The sequence below is a fragment of the Babylonia areolata genome, chromosome 1 (genome assembly GCF_041734735.1).
Source record: "Babylonia areolata isolate BAREFJ2019XMU chromosome 1, ASM4173473v1, whole genome shotgun sequence".
NCBI classification, from domain to species: Eukaryota; Metazoa; Mollusca; class Gastropoda; order Neogastropoda; family Buccinidae; genus Babylonia; species Babylonia areolata.
Genome location: NC_134876.1, coordinates 21,086,795 through 21,100,750, shown reverse-complemented (window position 1 = coordinate 21,100,750; position 13,956 = coordinate 21,086,795). Strand labels below are relative to the sequence as shown.

Genomic DNA, 13,956 nt, shown 5'->3' with positions numbered 1-13,956 from the left:
CATTTAGAGTGCACTGTTTTTATTTTATCCAAACATTAACACAAGTATTTTATTCACATTTTTAGTATGTCTTGCAGTAAACAATTTAATCATTCAATATGGAGTGTTCCAACTAACTGATTTGGTTCTGCGACACAATGAAATGTTCAGTTGATTTTGTTGTGACTAATTCCAAATGATTCATAAACTCTCCCAAAGTGGACAATTCTGACAAAAAAACAAACAAAAAAACCCCCATTCAAATGACAATATCTTTAAATCAAGTACATGGTACTATTAATTTATTCTGGTGATCATACCATTTATACACACACACCCATATATTCAGAAGACTTCCTGGGCCGTATAAACAGATCTAGCAATCAGCATGTGAAACATCTGACCATGGCAGTTGGGTTGACACTGTCAGATCCTTTTGAAAAACATACATGTACAAACACAGACCACAGCCTCATTCTCATCCACGTTGCAGTTGCAGTTTTTACAATTCAAAACAGAGCATTTTGTTGTTCCAACAATCTCTTATCTACAGTTAAAACAATCTGTTCCTTCATTAACATTATTCACTCATTTTAACTTGCACTGCAAAATATTAGTTTAACTGAATCTATCATTCCAGTGACTAAAGCAGCTGCCCTTCAGATGGTTCCAATTTCCATTCCAGATTTCTTTTTCTTTCCCTAACTTAAACAAAATTTTTGGGTTTAAATAGTAGTCATTTCAACCAATTAATGTGAAAACATTGTTCTTCCCCTATGCATCAGCATATGCTTCCAATAATTTGGTTAAGTATGTGTAATTAAATTTCATCTTTTGTCCTACAAATGTTTCCATTCCATTCTTCAACAGGAGCAATTGTGGTCACATCATACCAACTGCAGGTACATCACATGCTGAAAAAAAGACAAGTTGACTTGAGTTTTGCAAGAATTTGTTGAAAATGGGTCATTCTGAAACAGCTGAGGTAGTTCTGATTTCCTTTCCTCCATTCTTTCAGATTTTGTCTGCCAAATGGATGTAGCATTGCTATAGCCACAATAACATTAAAATATAATGAAATAAATTAAGTCTGTTGCATTTCATTTATTAGTTTTCAGTTAAATTATGCTACATTTTTTTAAGTTAATGTCTTATTTTTCTTCAACTGTAACTAAAACCATTCCATCAATTTAGAAATATACTGACTTCATAAAGTGAAAGGATACTGGAGATGGAAACACCATCCTGAATACGGTCTTTGCATGACTGCTCTTCAGCAATTGCTGTCCCTTATCACCTTTGCTGTTTATGTATAACTGCATCTTCCAGACAGCTTGACAGTAATTCCCAATCCTCTTAACCCAAATAAAAGCAATCAAACAAGGAATATCAGTAATAGCACAAAGATGTCTGATTCAATGATCTGGTGAAGGAGAACCAAAGAAAACAAGATCTATGCAAACAAGGATTGTGCAGTCTTCTGCTTGATTTTAAATAATCCATGTCACATGATTGTTTTGCATCATACCAACACTGATTCATCATTATATAGCCTCATCATGCTTTGTGTGAACATTTTGCTTTATATTAATATCAAATCTTCAGAACCCAAACAGCGAGTCCTAAGTATGTATGTACTTGTACAGTACTGAATTGTCCTTCCTATTTGATAAAAATCTAACTACAGAATCTACCACAAAACCAGTTCATTCATAAAATAATAACTACAATTTACAAATGGAGCATGCACATGCTCAACATAGTGATAAATTCAAAAGCACTTATTTCAAATATTTATTGAAAAGATAAGAAATGCCAACAATCACACAGCGACAACACAGAGCAGAGAAGACAAGAGAGAAAGCAAGACGAAGCACAGAAAACACCTGGAGTTGTTTCTCAAAGACAGTAGAGAAAAACCAAGCAAAGGAAAAGTATCACAAAAAAGGACATAAATATCAAAATTAAAAGGATGTGAGAAAACAGTCCCTTCACATTCTCATTAAAACTCTTTGTCAACTATCCAGCAGTGACGTCAAGTCCCAACAACACACGGACCCAGCTACCTCTAAAACCTTACACATTTTGGTCAGTGTTTGCTGCCACCTGAATATCGCACGTCATTCATAAAAAGGAGATGTGGTCAGATGAAGATGTTAATTTATAGCAATCCCTCAAAAGTCACAGCACTGATGAACAGGGATTTGTTCACTGGGTAAAAATGATGATGTAACGTCCCTCAGTGGCTGCCATCACAAGCGCTTGAGCACTTTTTTCTTGTCTTTTTTCTTCTTGTCTGTGGGCACTTTTTTGTCGCCTGCGTGTTTCTTGGCCATTGGACCATCTGTGGGTTCCCTTGATGTGCATGCGTTTTCTTCTGTCGGCCTGCAAAAGAACAATAGTTAATATGGATACTTATATTGCGCCTATCCTTGGTCGGAGACCAAGCTGTAAATGCTTGATAAACACGAGGGTCATTTGCAAAACAGGCTGCGTACCTGGGTAGAGCCGACTGATGCTGCCACTGGGCGCTCATCATTCGTTTTCGTGTGCCATTCAATCAGATTTCAGGCACGCACACATACACACTCAAGACTGACAAGTAACATTTTACGTGTATGATTGTTTTTGTTTATCTACCCCGCCATGTAGGCAGCCATACTCTGTTTTTTTGGGGGGTGCATGCTGGGCAAGTTCTTGTTTCCTGTGAACCTGGGACCCTCAGATTTAAAGTCCAACGCTTTAACCATTTGTCTATTGCGCCCGTCAATCACCACTGACAAAGGTAATGCTAAAACTACTGTAAAAGCATGTTTAACTGTTGTATATCACAAACTGACAGATCAGATGGTTTTGTGTGACAAAACCTGAAGTATTTCTTTCCAATCAGTGAGTCAATTTTCCCATTCAACTATTCAGACCAAAAAAAATCTCTGTGATTTCTTCATAGTACCCTTCTAAAATCTCTTGATCTTTGCATATTAAATGATGTTCATAATAAAAACAATTCAATAAATTCTTCAACAGTCCTGGTAACATTCAACCATATCAGGAATAATCAAATCAATAGTAAATATTAATAACTGAATATATTCACATATATGTATAATGCAGTATTGCCCTTGAGGTTGAATGGGCTACATATGCACACATAAAAATAGGTGTAATACAGATTGTCAAATGTAAGACACAGCTCTGTAAACTAAAATCTCACTACTAAACAGTTTTCATGAATCCAGCACTGACAGTGACTTTACCCATTCATTCAGCCCAAATTCCCATAGTGGTGCAAAATGTTGTCTGTATGGGCTTAGCAACTAGAGGTTCTGAATCAGGGTCTAGTCACCGGGGATGTTGGTGTCAGAACTGACATTTTGAGAGCGAGATGTTATGTGTGTGCAACACAATGTGTGCGTGTCTATGACACTATACTGCACTGTCTATGTGTGTAACAATTTATCCCGTTTTACAGAAATGAAATGCCACAGTGCAAGTCTCACACGTCTGCACTCCTTGTTACAGCATCAAAAAAGTCCTGAGTTGGTAGTTTCCAGTGGACTTGAAAGGTCTAAGTAATGAAAGATCTTTAATGTCGCGCTAAATTTACCATCTTCATTATTCACATATACACACCTGAGTGGTTTGGCATGGATCTCTGTGTACATTTTCGCCCTCATTGAGTAGTCTTCATACTGCTCCAACAGCATCTTCCCTGCTTCCTCGTTCAGAGCAGACTCTGGGTTGGGTACTATCAGCAAGCATTTCACAGTCTGGAAACACAAAAGGGCAACTGTTAGTGTTGCTTTTTCTTTCGATTCTCCAGATGAGCAAAGAACTACAATAAGTAATTTGAGAATGTTTCACACACACTAAACAACTGATCTTGCTCTCCTATCTACTGTGTTAGGTGTATCTACTGTGAAACTTGAGATATGCTTCTTTTTTTTTTTTGGTCTTAAGCACCTATCATAGAACTGGACACTTTTCTTCACAAACAAAAATGTAAACATTGTTCTGCATCCACAATATGCAAATGTCAGGACAACATAAAGAACTCTAGTGGAAAAAATGAGAAAACTACTCCAAAAACTAAATGTGACCTAGATTCCAATTTTTCAGCCTCACTTAATAAATATAAGATCTGTTAACACATAACAAAATATATCTTTATAATTTGTCTTGTAAATTGTAGTCTTATCCAACTTAGTTTACTTAATATCAATGGAAACTCTCCGAAACTGCTTTCATTAATCCAAATCAAACACTGCAACAATGCAGAATACTTCATATTAAACATTAGTACATTGTGCATAGAGCAAGTCACTTGCTCTGTGAACTTACAAAAGGGCCAACAGATGCAAATACCATGGATTAACTTTAGAATCCTGTAACACTCAATAGTTTAATGCATGTAAATTCTTCTCCCTTACTTCAAGAATTCAAGAAACATAAAGGGTATCTCTTGTCAGAAATACTGTGCAGGTGGGACACAGTAAAGACATGTGACCCTGAACTAAGCCACATGATATACAATACACAATATGAATGAACTTAGATTGATGTCAAACTGGTTTGCAATGATCAACCATTTTTCAATTTTCCCCTTGTTTTGAAATTCTCACTCACAGTACATAAGGCTGTTACAAGTGTGAAATCACTGTGCACACAGATAATCCATGCTGTGATGCTGACCTCAAGGTTTAAATAAAGTTGTAAAATAAAAATCAAAAAAAATTTTAAGTTACATCTTCAAGTCACATTCAGCTGGCACACATGAACAATGATTGGTTGTGTTTTTTTTGTTGTTTTTTTTTGGTTTTGTTTTTATAATTTTTTATCTTAAATAATCACAAAGTTCTCTGATCTTGAACCAAGGTTACTGGAGCTTAACAATAAGACATGCACACCACTCATGCAAACATGAAATCCCTCTCAAATAACATTAATCTAGATGCAAGAACCGAAAAGAAACAACATGTCTTCATAGTGATCGGTTTCTTACCAACAATATGTGTTTGATTCCAAGCTCTGGTTTCCAGTCTTTCTTTAAGGTGTTGACACAGATTTCTCCATTTGTTGCAACATTAGGATGGAATATCTTTGTAAGAAAAAAGGCTTTTGGAGGCTCTGATGGAAACGTTTTACCAAGAACCAATTTCATTTTAAATAATCCACCAGCGTAAGGGGTGCCCGCTGAAACACACAGAAATAACCATAAAAATTATATTTTGATGATTGTACTATAATTTTAGTGTCACTGATGAAAATCAATAAAATTTGATTCTAATTCAATAAATTATTTATACATGTATACACTTTTCTTTTTTTCTTTTTTTAAACTTTGATAATAATGTAATTACTGTCAATATGCAACTTGACAACAAAAGTTAACATAAGTTCTGAACAGGGAAAACTTCCTTTACCGTCAGTATTGTTTTCATTTTATCACCATAGTTCAAACTGACTTTTAATACTTCTGGTTGTCATTGGTGTTTATTACACATATAAATATATCAACTTTATAAAATAATCTAAATATTTTTTTCAAAGCAAAGATACCCCATAACTATAACACTGTAACAAGTTAACTAAATAAATCAGTATTATGTATACAGCATTTTTTGCACCTTTGAGGTTTGGCAAGAAACACTTTCTAACACACATGATACAACTGGTTTGGCAAGTAACAGTTATCAACACTAATAACATAAAATACAATTATGCTAAAATGATTTTCAACTGCACCTTTTCTGAAAAAAAAACCCAACTTAATCTACAGTGAATGGTCTGAAAATGATAAACAAAAACCAAGCAGACATATTATTCATATTATGAAGGACTTCAAAGGGACAAAGTTTTCTATAAATATGTGGTATTACACTGTATTCTTCTCAAGATAATAAACAAGTTAATTTATCATTGACATTCACAGTTCTTTTTAATTTTATTATTCTAAGAAGTTCACTGGGATTTAAAGTCTTATAGAATACCCAAACACACGCATATGAAGCCTAAACAAGAGTCATTACACATATTCACTTTGAATCACAAATTTCAAAGCTTTTTTTTTTTTTTTTTTTGCTGCCCCATCATCTGCACCATTTCAGTGGCATTACTCCCACGCCTCTCATTTAGATTGCCCTATACACAGCCACACCTGGGTTCGTCCGTCACAGTTCCAGCGCTGGCAGTCGGCAGAGGACCATCAATGTTAGGTTGCCAGGAAGCCACACACCAGAGGAGACCCAGCACTGCTGCTGAGTCACTTTGGTGGTGTTCAGTGGTGCCTGTTCTGATTTAATGTACTTAGGACACCACCTACTAAGCCCCTACTAATGATAATAATGTCTTAGTCGCCGAGGCAGAGTGAGCGTCCCTCCCTGAGTGGAGACTGCCACCACGTCCCTTAAACAACAGTCCCCCATGAATCTGCCGACACTGAAGACACTGACAGGACTCACCCCATGCACAGAAGTGGAGGGGTATCAAAACTGAGATCACCATGAGAGCAGGGCATGAAAGGCCACAGACTTTTAGACTGTTTTGTTTATACTGATGATGATGGAGGAGGAGGATGACGATGACGATGCTGCTATGGAGGTCCATTTTGGTTTGGGACTGCGTGACAAGGCTGTACTCTACGCTTCCTGTCATAATGATATCCCGGCGTTAACCAGGCCCAAGAGATACAGACACTTGCAGTGTTGGTCAAGTAATTAGAGCAACACACCCAAAAGACGCATCCTTGAAGTGGATGACACTCGACTGTGTGGTCCCAGTCTCCCCATTTAAGCCCACAGCACACTCAACTCTGGGTAGGAGACGGCCACGGACTGAAAAACCCACCTCCGCTGGGATTCAAACCCACATCCTCCCAGCCGTCAGTCTGCAGTGCTAACCACTTCGCCACGGCGGCTGGTACAAATTTCAAAGTTTGATCCTTAGGATTTTCAAGCACAGAATTGTAATCAATAATATAGATTCATTTATTTATTTTTCACAAGGACAACTTTTTATTAGAAATTCTACCACTACTATAATGATCAAATCTGAGTGGAAAGTGGCATGCATGAAATATAAAAAGGACCAAACATACCTGGACCTTCTATTGTAGCTTGTATGTCCGTGATGTCTTCATCATTTGTGAAAATCTTTATTCCTTCCGGAGCATCCTGACAAAGAGAGGAAATCTCCTTGGACACCTGCCGGATTACCTGAGGTGGAAGGTTTTCCACATTCGATACCTGTCAAGAAATTAAAGAAAATCATTGTAGCACAACGATTCACTCTTCATGGAGAGCAGGACAAAGTATATTTTCATACACATGTAAAATATGTATCTTTGAATGTTGCTCAATTGTTCCTAACACTGCATACAGCATGTACAATGTCAGCATCTCATTCTGGTCCAGATATATTTTTTTAATATGAAAGGAAGTACAGGGCCCATACAAACCTGATCACAGGAATTAAAATCATGAGGTCTGAAACCAGACTGCCATAGAGATCTATGGTAATCACTGTGTAAGTGTAATGCAAATATCAATGGTATGAATCTCCATAAGAAAAGATAAAACTTGCACTTGCCACCATGAAGAAGTGGTTAAAAATAATGTACTGACTAGGAGGATGCAGGTTCAATCCTCTTGCGGTTTTATGGCCCATGGCCGGCTCCTGCTTAGAGATTGAGTGTAATACTGGCTCAAATGAGAAAACTGGTACCTCAGTCAAGGGTCATCCACTTCATTAAATCTACGCATCTTGGGAGTGTTGCTCAAATTTCCTGACCAACATTGCAGGTGTCTGTATTTCTCCCAATTGATGCCAGGATACATTCATATTATGAAAAGCAGCTTAGAGTACAGCCTTGTCACATGGTCCCAAACCTAAATGGACAAATATATCTATAGCAGCAGCATCATCATCATTCATCATCAGAAATACAAAAAATATCATGAAAAATACTGCCCCAAATCCTGTGATCTTTCATGCCCTGTTCTCATGGTGACCCCACTTTCAATTTTCCCTCTATTTCCATCCCTGTGATCAGCTCCTGCTAAAGCTTTTGGCGTTGAGGGGACACTCATTCAGTCAAACTTCACAACAATTATCATCAGTACAGGCTTTAGGGGGTGATGTCCTGTATATACTAAATTATACTAAATTATAACAGACACCACTGACAGTTAATACCACCAATGTGACCCTAAAGGCCTCTTGGCTACCTAAGACTGATAATTCCCTGTGGGCAGCCTGTGCTGGGACCACAGATGATGAGCCTGGATTGGGCCGTTTATTGGGAACTCTGAATGAGCAGTGTAGGATAATGCCACAAAACAGGTGCTGATGATGAAACAGTTAAAAAATAAAAAAAAGAAAGAGTGAGTCCTCCACAAATCAAATATTCAACTCCATGAGTACCACAGTACATTTTACATACATGTACATAGTGACATCACCGATGACACTATCAAAAGTGAAGGGAAATAACCCTGTAATGCTGAAAATTTACACATTTGTTCAAGAGTGGTATATCTCCAGGCAATTTTCCTAGTTTTTGGCTGATTTAGTACTTGTTCTGTATTTTAATTTAGGACCTGAAACACCACTTTCCAATGCTTTTGTCCTGGCATTCAAGGCTTACAGAACTTTGGCATTCAAGGCTTATAGAACTTGGTAATGGAGCACTCCAGTCCAGGTCCAACCAAGATGTAAAGAGAATAAAAGTAATTGTATAACTATAAGCGACATGTGTAATAAAACTGTGATTTTTCAAAAACTGATCAGCTAATTAAGCTGACACAGACAAAATGAATGGAAATAATTTTATCAGCTGCTGAAAGTGTATGTGTTGTCTTTCTCTCACAAAAGCTGTCATTCTCTCACAACAGGACAGTCTCATTCCTTTGAAAAAGCCCTTACTGACTTACAACACTCATAGTTAACACTAATTCAGGGCTTTTGACATGCTACAATATGTTGGGGATCCAAATGACTCTTATCATTAGTGATTTCTATACTCTTTGGGGACCCAGACTCCCATAAGAGGGTCAAAGTAATGCTGCAAAATCTAATCAAATGCGCATTTTCTGCAAAAATACATAAGCCAGCATAATTTCTTGTCATAATCATCTATGTTTCTGGGTCAAAAATTGGAAAATGAAAACAATTCTTTCTATCAGATGATCCCAGCACTAGACTAAAGCTCTGACACAATAATTTCACTCTTTGATTTTTTTTTTTTCACCCCTACTTCTAGAAATGATTAGAATGTTTCTTGAACCTGGTCAGGTGTTATCAGAAGCCCTGTAATTCATCTGTGAAATCATGTAAAACTGCAAACTTCTGAGGAAAATCCATTCTATTCAACCAAATCTAACTACTGAAACAACAAGTCAACTTGTCTGTTCCTTGATCCCATGTTGCATTGACTAAGTGCAATTATCTGCTTACTGGTTTGCCTTCTGATTGTTGCCACCTTCAGATGACTTTGAACAATGAGGTAAGAATCATGATCCATTACCCCACTCTTATGTCAACTTCATTGGTTACCCACCCAGTACAGAATTCAGTACAAAACTGCCAAACATGCATTTCACCACTCTGAAGGATCTCTCCCATCTTACTTCAGTCCTGTTTACTTTACATAAATTACACCCCTCCCCGTTCTCTTAAGTCTTCTGTTGAAAAGCTCCTTCCAGTTCCTATAACCTCTTCAAAGACATTTGGCCAAAAGGGCCTTTCAGTATCAAGCACCTTCTGTCTGGAATTCCTTCCTTTGGATATCAGGCACTTATCAACACTGTCTGCTTTCAAAACAAATTTGAAAAACCAACTGTTCAAACAGGCCTTTGGGTGCGAAGAAGCATAGCCATTTGTCTGCAGTCTTCCTCCTCCTACACACCCCACTTTACCCTCTACTGAAATCATGTAGTGTGTGTGTGTGTGTGTGTGTGTGTGTGCTTGTTTACTGTGTGTGTGTGTGTGCAAGCGTGCGTGAGTGATCTGTATGTGTGCGCACTTTGTGTGTTTAAGGCATATTTAGTGTTTGTTCATATCTGCAACTTGAAGTATTGTCTTGGTGTATCTATAGACACACACATTTTGTTGTTGCTTTTTATCACGTCCAGAGGCATGCTGTTATATACTATTATATGTATTGTTTCATGTGAGGCACATATAAGTCATTATGATTATGATATAGATCTATACTAGATAGATATATATGTGAACACATCTGTGTGATACCGTTTAGCTCTCCACACACACAAGCATGCTCAAGACAAAATGTTTTTGCAAGCTCACTTATGCACACACATGTCTGAATGTGTCAAACTATCATTGCCTTTTCTTTATTTCTGAAGTTTCTCATGGCACGTATACATAGAAACAAATGGGTGCCCTCACATACCTAAGGCTTAACTGTTTACACACACACACACACACACAGCTACCTATTTGAATGGGACGATAAACCAAACGTCCTGTAGCATGCACTTTCTGACTCAGCACAAGTAAAAGAACCAACAGCAATAAGCAAGCTGTCCCAAGCAAACGTTTTAAGTAAAATATTCATTCTAATGTGTGTGTGTGTGTGTGTGTGTGTGTGTGGTATGGATACTTATATAGTGCCTATCCCAATCAGAAACCAAGCTCTTTTGAGAGCTGCCTTCAGAAGCTCATCATGAATATCCTGTGTCATTCATTAAACTTTAGTTGTTTGCGCTAACCCTTAGTCTCTCTGTGCACGTTCACTGACATGGCCCATTTTTGTTCTTGTTTTATGTAATTCATTTGCCTTTGGAACACATATCTTTCACTTGATGTACTTACGTGTTTTTGTTGGGTTTTTTTTTTGGAGGGGGGGGTTTGGGGTTTTTTTGTTTGCTTTATTTCATTCCATGTAATATGTTATTGTTAATGGTTTACACAAACCAAGGGTAGGCTGACTAGGCTCTCAAGGCCTGACCCACTTTTTTATTAAAAAAAAAAAAAAAAAAAATGATGTGGTGTATTTTAAACAAAAGATGTCATACAGCATATACACATGAATCAGTCTGCATGCCTTGACACCTTGAAGCTGAAATTATATAGTGAAAACAAACACACATGCAATAGCACTCAAACAGGTGTGAAAAAAAAGAGCTGTGGTGAGCCGAAAGACAATGAATCATCTATGTGATGACAGCAGACATTAAAAGACATCAAAACTGAAAATTAAGAAGACTGCCCTGCTGTAAATGACATCTTTGTGCGATATTTCGAGCTGCCAAAGTGTGTATCTCGGGTCTTCAAATGAATGCGTTACTCTACTTACTGAGCTGTAACATCTCCATAATCCAACTTTTTCTGTATACAAATAGATAAATGGATTAGTACGACTGACTATATCAAATGTCAAAATCTGATCACCCTGCCCATATTTCAATTTTCATCTAGCGCTTTGGAAGTATTCCCTCGTGATTAACGATTTTTATTTCCCTTTGAAATGATACTCTTCAAATTTCAAAGACAGTTACACTGGAAAGTGACACACAAAAATAATATCTAGTTGCGTGTTAAATCTTTGTACTTAAAACTGTTCGTTATGAAACCCAGGTGGCGAATGGTTCTTTTGGAAGGCCTGTTCGAGGATTCAGAAATTAACCCGAATCATTTGTCGATTTTACCATGGAACCATACTTCACCCCCAAAACATTATTTCTCGGCTACAAAAACAATTGTACAGAAATCTTTGAAAACGAAAACTCGAAATCTAGAATAGCGTAATATTCTAGGCCAGGATTTACTTACACTTGACATCGTTTTCACCGAGGATGTGGTCACAAGTTCGCCGAATCTTCTTGCATCAACAAGCCCCCCTTTGATTTCTCAGGACGCAAAAACGATGCGTTTCAAGCAGAATGAATTTAAGCCAATCAGAAAACGTGTAATACGAAATTGGAAAACGAGCATCGATTATACAAAGATAAGATGTGCGGTATTTTTGTGCGCGCACACAACAGCGTACGTTTCAATTTTTCTTTGTATATATTCAAATTTGTTGTCTAGACACAACAAAATGTCTGCAAAGACAATGCCACTAATTACAACTTCCGTAGCTCGGATCCTTTCTCGATGTTCTGGGTGACTTGGCTTTGAACAGCTGGTCACGGTCCCAACAAGGTCGTGGAAGAACATCCTGGACCTACTCCCTAAGTCTTATTCCAGTGATGAGAGAGCGTCCCATGTCCTGGGTGACTTGGTGTACTCAGTAATGATGGTCACGTTCTTGACCAGGAGGGAGAAAACTCTGGGCCAATTCTTTACTAATTCTCCGGGACTTAATCTAAGGATAGAGAACGTCCCTGAAGCTACTGGGTCACAAGGCGATCTTACGCCGTACATTTGTAGAGTTCTGCTCAACTCAGAAAATACTGGATGCCTTGTTCAACTCCCAATTTCTGTATGTAGCAAGACAGACTGGGTCGCTCTACACTCTTCAGCTCACTGCAGCAACTAACAAACTCCATCTTCAACACTTACAGTGAATCAAAAAGTAAAGAATTCAGTGATCATTTCTACCTTGAAGAAATGTTTCATCATATGATTCAACAGCATGTCTCTTACTCTAAATCCCTATGCCTCACCAAGATTAAATAAAGACTGTATGAGCGGAAGAAGAGCAACTGAGAAGAAATGATGAAGAAATTCCTGGACTTCAAGCAGTAATTCCAGTGTAACCTCAAGAGATCCTTTTACAAATGACTTCGTCAATGCCTCAAAATCGCTGCTAGGCACATTACCGGTAAATTCGGTCATTAATATTATGATTCCAGTTCGTCAGGTGTTAATTTTTTTTAACAGCCATTCGTGCCTTACATTCAACATTGAACACCTGTTCTTGCCTTGGCATACTACACACTGTGACTGAGCTGATCAATCATTTTAAATACATCGTCTTTTTTGTTTGCTTGCTTTTTACTGCTCGGATTTTTCCATCCGTGATTTGACGATTTTGTCACTGCAAATCACTTTCTAGTTGAATGCATGTAATCTTGAATAAGGTTTGAAATCAAGTTCGATTGAAGCTTAACTATAGCTGCTGGGGGACATTTGTTTCAAATTCTGGTTGTACATCATCTTCGTGAAGCCTAGATTATAACCCAACAAGTTAACCCCCCACCCCATACATTTGCACGTCATTTCTTATTGCTCTATCCAAATGTTGGTACACATGTACAACTTCATACTGTGACAGCCTATCTACATCAGATCACTAACAGATTATGGTGAATACCAATGTCAAATCGCTAACAGAGTACCAATAAGAGGAGATCGATCTTTTGGTCAATGGCATTAATATATTTTTTTTTAAGGAAAAAGACAGAAAGAAAAGAAAAGAAAAAGGAAAAAGATTGTAAACTCATTCTTGGGGGTTCCATATTCCATGCCAGCTGAAAACAGACACTGAATGTCTCCATGCATGCCATACCTTATGAATTACTGTGATAAGAAACTCTAGGGACAGCTGGACAGCACAAGGTTCAGAGAAGAAGCCCCCCTCAGTCAATTATTGTTTCGGCCCTTAACTCCTTACACTCGAAGGGGGCCGGGCCGCACCCAGGTCACAACTCCTGGATGCTCTTGTATTCGGCACCATCCAGCAGTCCATGTGTCCGCGCTTTGGATGTTACAGCTGTTCCTGGCCAGACTTTATTGCCTTCTGCAGAGAGAAACTCTACTGGAACTTCTGGTGGTGTGGGTACTCCTTGGACAGTGCTCACCATGTGTGCAATTTCTTTTAGCACTTGGTTGTGCCTCCATATGTACCGTCCTTGGCTTAACATTGCTTTCAATGAACTGAGGACATGTTCCACTGTTTGTTTACCATGGCAGAGTGAGCATGCAGAGTCCTCTGCTTTCCCCCATTTCACCAAGTTTGTATTTGAGGGAAGGAGGTCGTACACAGATCTGAGGATGAAGCTGATCATCAGA

General features: G+C 38.0%; 1 protein-coding gene across 1 annotated transcript; it reads right to left on the bottom strand.

The window, feature by feature from the left end:
• Positions 1-264: 264 nt before the first annotated feature.
• On the bottom strand, positions 265-11,906 carry LOC143280826 (ubiquitin-conjugating enzyme E2 S-like). Its single transcript, XM_076585531.1, has 5 exons — positions 11,773-11,906; positions 7,076-7,223; positions 4,982-5,172; positions 3,613-3,749; positions 265-2,364 (listed from the first exon to the last, which is right to left on the bottom strand). Exons 1-5 carry the CDS (start codon positions 11,779-11,781, stop codon positions 2,232-2,234), a joined length of 618 nt encoding a protein of 205 aa, XP_076441646.1. The 5' UTR covers positions 11,782-11,906; the 3' UTR covers positions 265-2,231.
• Between the last annotated feature and the right edge of the window lie 2,050 nt (positions 11,907-13,956).

Bases quoted from the DNA above. Each gene is read 5' to 3' on its own strand.
- LOC143280826 (XM_076585531.1), bottom strand. The intron at 3,750-4,981 runs GTAAGAAACCGA...TTGTGTTTCCAG, and splicing joins GAATCAAACACATATTGTTG to ACTGTGAAATGCTTGCTGAT. The intron at 2,365-3,612 runs GTGTGTATATGT...GTTCTTTTGCAG, and splicing joins ATCCATGCCAAACCACTCAG to GCCGACAGAAGAAAACGCAT.